We start from the raw sequence: 6,452 nt of genomic DNA, 5'->3' as shown, positions 1-6,452 counted from the left end.
TTTTCTAACCTTTTTCGAAAACTAAAAAATATAGTAGTTGGAAATTATTTATTATGGATATTTGTAGCACAAACGACAACTAGATTGTATCTTCCTAAACTATCTTTATTAGTATTTTTAAAAAGAAAAAAAATAAAATTTTAAATGTATAAGAAATTGTAAATACATATTTCTTTTTTATTATTTTCGGTAAGACTCTTTTCTTCCATGAAAATATTTTGACTTTGAGCTACCAATAATAAATTATGGCTAAAAAATCCTTGCTTCAAATTGTATTCTAGTTTCTGCTAATATTGCCAATGCCACAAATTTTTTCTCCCCAAATCTCTTCTGAGACTTGACTGAAAATATATTGTGACTTTGGCCCCAAACTAAAATTAGCCATAAAACCTTGACAAAAATCCATAAAAGCAATTGGACTTTTGCTCTGCTTTTTGTTTGAAAGGAGAACAAAACACAAACAACCACAAAAAAAAAAAAGGACAAGAGCATCGGGAATATTTAAAATGCAAATGAAATAAAAACTTTTCTTTATGGCCGCAATTATAATTCGATAAAACCGCAATCTCCTTGAAACGCACGCGATGGGGCAAAAAGGAGGCGGCAGGATGAGCGGCAGCCAAATTGGCATGACATTCGGAGGAGGCAGCCGAAAACCGAAAACTTTAACCTGGCCAAATGATACTTTCGATGCGAGTTGCGTGCACCGCCTGCGATTGTGTTGGCCAAGTGGCTCCTCGGATGCTGCTCGGATATCAGCTACAAAAACTGCCGCCAAGTTCATAACGAGCAATACTTTTTTATTGGCTTTCTGCCGGGGCCAAGAGCCCCTAAGGCAACTAAAAAAAATTTACATTTTTATTAAAATCTCCTCTTTTGGCTGGCAAACACTATGCCGGCACACACGAGCGCACATGTGAGTGTCTGAAATTGAATTCGACTGTGATTTTGGCCAGAATGGCAGCCGAGAGAGGGCAGAACAGGGCAGGGCAGGCCAGAGCACGGCAGTCAGGGCAATCTAAGCCGTGCCAAGACAGCAAGTGAAGGCATAAATTGGTATTTATTGAACAATGGCAAGGGCGCCCCGAGGATACCTAATTAGGAGGGCGGGGTGAAAGGCCCTCAGGTAAGCAGCTTACAGAAACCTGGGCCAGCGCCCCATCAATCACGCCCGAATATGGCTATTTGACAGCTAAATATTGGAGGTGACTCTGGGGTTTTCCTCCTCCGGAATTCATTTTCAGCTTTGCAATATATCTACACGAATATGTATAATAAATTTCCATTTGCATTTGCCTCTATAGCTGCCTAACGCCAACGTTAACGTTAACGTTTAACCCCATGCCACCCGGCAGGCACGCGGCATAAGTATAAGTTCAAACTGGTACATGCCGCCTCGAACATGTGTTTATGGATGCTGCGCTATGGATGCCCCGCTTTGTTTACATATTATGTACATATTTTTGGCCTCTTGTTTTGCACGCCGTCGATAAGAGTGGCGCAGCCCCCCATTTATTCCGCTCGCTTATCAAAAGTTGCCCAAGCCCAAGCTGTTTACTTGAGCAACAATCTGGTGCCTCGGTCCCGGTCTCCACTGCTCCACTGCTCCACTGCTCCACGCTCCCAAGACTCAGTCTGGCATCCTCCACTCTCCATCTCGGAGTGAGTTTTCGGCGCTTAAAGCTCTTAAGACTTTAACGCGACTTTAATATATACATAGCCGTGCATCATCATCCTGTCGCTCCCGCTTCCCGCTCCCGAACTCGTTCCCGGGAAAAGTCTGTGGCGTAACAACTGTTTCCGAAATTGTAAATTCACAATGCGGCGCACATCCCGATTGATTCCGTTCGGTTTCGTCATCCTGATGCTGCTGCCATCGACATTCGGCCACACAAGTAAGCCGTCCCGAGATCGCTGGCACGCCATTGATTATGCATATATATCCACACAGTGAAAAACATAACAAAAGTCCTGGTGGTTGTAGTTATCACTAAGCTTGGGTTTCATTAAAACTAAAATTTGTCATAGAAATTGAACAGTAATTAACTGTAATTTTCAATTCCTCGAATATGTTATTTTGAGTGAAATAAGAATAAAAATTTGTTAAGTTAAATAAAGCTAGGTATTTAGGTGATTACCTAGTTCATTTTTAAATACAAAAATATGGAAACATCTTTTTTTTTAATTTAAATTCAATTTAATTCCTAACTTCTTTATAATTTCTCCCAAAATATATTCTCTTTGCGAGGCTAAAAATGCACAAGACATTTAAGAAGAGAGTAACTTAAAGGTTCTAGTTTATTCCGGACTGGACTTTTCTCTCACATTTCTATTCGAATATGATATTATTATAAATGCCAGAAGTAAAGTGGTTATTTCTGAAAATAACTACTACTTTACAATTACAGTAAAAGATTGAATTTCTTTTTTCCCAAAGTTTATACGTCAACATACAATTTAGCTTGTCAATCTTAGATTTTCCACCTCTAACATAATTTTCCATTTTTTGTAATATTTTCTCCATGTGCCGTCTGAAGTGGGGCCCAGCTGCCAGACGCCGGAGAAGACCGACGGCCTATGCGTGCACTTCAGCGCCTGCCGGCTCGTCCTGCGGCACTACGCGATGTACAAGGAGCACATGCCGCCGTCGATAATGCGATTCCTGCAGAGGGCCCGTTGCAGGCCCAAGACCGAGGGCGTAAGTTGTGTGTGTGTGTGTGTGAGCCCGGCTAATAAAAGTGTCTGGCTGGAACAATAACCTTCGAATGGCCCTGATTCTAATGAAATTCTTCCCTCTTTTTTTTTATAATGCGGAATTGGCAATGCGGCGAATGCGACTGCGTATTTCTCCCCTGGCAACGAACAACAAAACAACATCAACATCACCATCACCATTCGCGTTGCCATCAACAAAGTATTATTTGTGCTGCGAACTCAAAGATGTGATTCCCGCGAACGCCAACTCAAAGTTGAAGTAAATCAACTTCAAAGTACGTCATGTGCTGCGTGTGGGCTTTGATCTGTGGAATCAGTTGGTAGCTTTGTTTGGGCCATAACCGAAATGTTATGGCCGGGCCACATCGCATCGCCTGTAATTATAATGTGTACACGAATTACTCGCATGTATTATGTATTAAGTGCGCCTCCTCCCCCTGTCTCGCCAGGCAACAGCTGCTGCTGGGACATAATAAAAACAAGAAAGGAAGCTAACTTCGGCACGCCGAAGTTTGTATACCCTTGCAGATATTATTTCATTGCATTTTACCTATACTTATTATGTTGAGAGTTTGACAGTTACAGTTTTACATTCCCAGTTTTACATTTTCCCTACACCTACCGATCGGTTTATATGGCAGCTATATGATATAGTTGTCCGATTTTCATAAAATTTATACCAAAATTCTGAACTAATAAAATAAGCTTATATCCCAGAGTAGAAAAAAATAGTTTGAAAAACAACGAAGTTATAATTTTTTTTCTATTAATTTCCTGATCGTTCCTATGGCAGCTATATGATATAGTAGTCCGATTTTCATAAAATTTTTACCAAAATTCAGAAATAATATAAAATGGTCATATGTCAAAAATAGTGCACATATGTTGAAAAACAGCCAAGTTATAATTTTTTTCCTAAAAATTTATCGAACATTTGTATGGCAGCTATATGATATAGTCGTCCGATCCGGCCCGTTCCGACATATATAGCAGTGAGAGCATATAGAAGACTATATGCAAAGTTTCATTCAGATAGCTTTAAAACTGAGGGACTAGTTTGCGTAGAAACAGACAGACGGACAGACAGACGGACAGACGGACAGACGGACAGACGGACAGACGGACATGGCTAGATCGACTCGGCTGTTGATGCTGATCAAGAATATATATACTTTATAGGGTCGGAAACGTCTCCTTCACTGCGTTGCAAACTTCTGACTGAAATTATAATACCCTGCAAGGGTATAATAAAAAGTTTAGCTCTAATCTTGGCGGCTTCTTGCCGACAGTGTGTATGTGTGTGTGTTTTGATTACGCTTCAGATTTGCATGGGAATTCCACATGAATTCCTTGGGGAGGACCTACACTGGCCTTGTAAAAAATCAATGCTAAATATTCACTCATTCGGGATGAAAACATTTTTAATAAGCCTGAAATTTTAATTTAAAATCATCAACTTTTGTGAGCTTCCCAATTCATGTAAGTCTAGTTTAAGCAGTTTAAGATTTCGTTTCAACAAAAAATAAGTAAAGTAAATATATGAAAAGTATTCATGTTACTTTCTGCATTTATTTCAGCTCTAAGGAAATTCATCAAGAGATGGAAAAGCAAAGCTCAGATCCAAGGAATGTTTTCATATCCAATTCTGTTGGAGTATAATGGAGAGCTTAATACACTCTGGCTTTCTTTATTTAACTTACCTTATTTTTAAATAAATATATATATTCGTGCAAGCCAATATTCCTTTCAAGGGGCCCAAAGGCCACTGAATCAGTATATCAAACATTGCTATGTTGTCAAAGGGCTTCTCGTAGACACCTAAAACTCTTCATTTTGCCTTGCACTTTCTTACCTTATTCATTATACCCTTGCAGGGTATTATAATTTCAGTCAGAAGTTTGCAACGCAGTGAAGGAGACGTTTCCGACCCTATAAAGTATATATATTCTTGATCAGCATCAACAGCCGAGTCGATCTAGCCATGTCCGTCTGTCCGTCTGTCTGTCTGTCTGTCTGTCCGTCTGTCCGTCTGTCTGTCTGTCCGTCTGTCCGTCTGTCTGTTTCTACGCAAACTAGTCCCTCAGTTTTAAAGCTATCTGAATGAAACTTTGCATATAGTCTTCTATATACTCTCACTGCTATATATGTCGGAACGGGCCGGATCGGACGACTATATCATATAGCTGCCATACAAATGTTCGATAAATTTTTAGAAAAAAAATTATAACTTTGCTGTTTTTCAATATTTTTGCACAATTTTTTAGATATAGCCATTCTATATTATTATTATTATTATGGTAAAAATTTTGGTAAAAATTTTATGAAAATCGGACGAATATATGATATAGCTGCCATAGGAACGATCGAGAAATAAATAGGACAAAAATTATAGCTTCGTTGTTTTCCAACGTATGTTTATCTACTCTGAGATATAAGCTTTTTTTATTATTCTAGAATTATGGTATAAATTTCATAAAAATCGGACAACTATATCATATAGCTGCCATAGAAGCGATCGGTAGATGTAGAGAAAATGTAAGGCTGGGAGTGTAAAACTGTAACCGTCAAACTGTAAACATAATAAGTCTAGGTAAAATGTAATAAAACTCTGTTTTGTGTGTGTTTTCAGCATTTAAGTCTATAATACAAACATCAAAAACAATCTGCAAGGGTATAAAAACTTCGGCGTGCCGAAGTTAGCTTCCTTTCTTGTTTTAATATATATTTACCTGAAAGAGAGTTGGACTTTATGTTTTGGCAGACGGACCTTTGTTTGCTCAATGTTTAAATTTTGCGCAAACATTTCGCCTCTGTTATCCGACAAGGGTTTCCATTACACAAAGGAGGCAGCAGCCCTGTGAGTTCATTCCCTGTTATTTAATTTTGATTTATGCTCGTATCTGGTGTTGAGGCAGCGCCAGCATTCGTCTTTCCCTTCCTTTCCTCCCGTTTTGTGTGCTTTAATGTGCCAGATTTTAAGTGACATTCGGGCGACGCTAAAAGGCCGTCTAAAAATCACGCAACATTAAGATGATTTATGCGGAATAATTTCAGTGTAAATGAGGCAGACTCCGGTCCGGTTAGTGGTTGCCCAGCTCTTTGCCAAGGAGCTGTAAGTCAGTGCTGGCAACATGGAAAAGAGAACAGGTTGAAAAGAACTAAGGCAGGTAAGTATATATTTTAGAAGAAATAAGGAACTAAACAATATCTTATTAAATACAAATTTTTCCCCTTACTGTAAAGTAATATCTAACTTATCAAATAGGGTTTCATATTTTAGTAAAAAAGTATACATTTTTAGCATATTTTCCATCTTATTTTGTGTAAAAAGAACCATGTGGGCAACACTGCTGGCAGAGAGACTGAGACTGGATTGGGGCTTGCACAGGAGTGGGTCTATATGGAAGTGGGTCTGGAGCTTTAGCTGGGGCGTTGAAAAGCAGACACCTTGTGCGCGCACGTTGCTCGAATTTCAAGCCGAGTCTCGAGGCTGCAGCTTAGCTGATGTTGCTGTATGTTGCTGCCGCTGCCGCTGTTGCTGTTGCTGTTGCTGCAACTTGAACGCGCCGCCCAGTCGCTGAAATTGCAGACAGCGGGCAGCAGATGATAAATGGCCTGAAAACACATTTGAGCTGCAGCTCGCCTCTGCTGTTGCTGCTGCTTTTACTGATGCTGATGCCTCCACTGATGCTGATCTATTAGACAAACGCACGCCCAAGGCGTCTGCTCTGCACATA

General features: G+C 39.7%; 1 protein-coding gene across 1 annotated transcript; it reads left to right on the top strand.

Moving 5' to 3' along the window:
- Nucleotides 1-1,649: 1,649 nt before the first annotated feature.
- On the top strand, nucleotides 1,650-3,327 carry LOC108074064 (uncharacterized). The gene is made up of 3 exons (XM_017165935.3): nucleotides 1,650-1,895; nucleotides 2,538-2,698; nucleotides 2,916-3,327. The coding sequence occupies exons 1-3, from the start codon at nucleotides 1,820-1,822 to the stop codon at nucleotides 2,976-2,978; spliced, it is 300 nt and encodes a 99-aa protein (XP_017021424.1). The 5' UTR covers nucleotides 1,650-1,819; the 3' UTR covers nucleotides 2,979-3,327.
- Nucleotides 3,328-6,452: the final 3,125 nt, after the last annotated feature.

The sequence above is a fragment of the Drosophila kikkawai genome, chromosome 3R (genome assembly GCF_030179895.1).
Source record: "Drosophila kikkawai strain 14028-0561.14 chromosome 3R, DkikHiC1v2, whole genome shotgun sequence".
NCBI lineage: Eukaryota > Metazoa > Arthropoda > Insecta > Diptera > Drosophilidae > Drosophila > Drosophila kikkawai.
The sequence above is the reverse complement of the archived record's forward strand: the minus strand, read 5'-3'. Positions and strand labels throughout refer to the sequence as shown.

Bases quoted from the DNA above. Each gene is read 5' to 3' on its own strand.
- LOC108074064 (XM_017165935.3), top strand. From the start codon at position 1,820: ATGCGGCGCACATCCCGATTGATTCCGTTCGGTTTCGTCATCCTGATG. The intron at 1,896-2,537 runs GTAAGCCGTCCC...TGCCGTCTGAAG, and splicing joins ATCGACATTCGGCCACACAA to TGGGGCCCAGCTGCCAGACG. The intron at 2,699-2,915 runs GTAAGTTGTGTG...CCATCAACAAAG, and splicing joins GCAGGCCCAAGACCGAGGGC to TATTATTTGTGCTGCGAACT.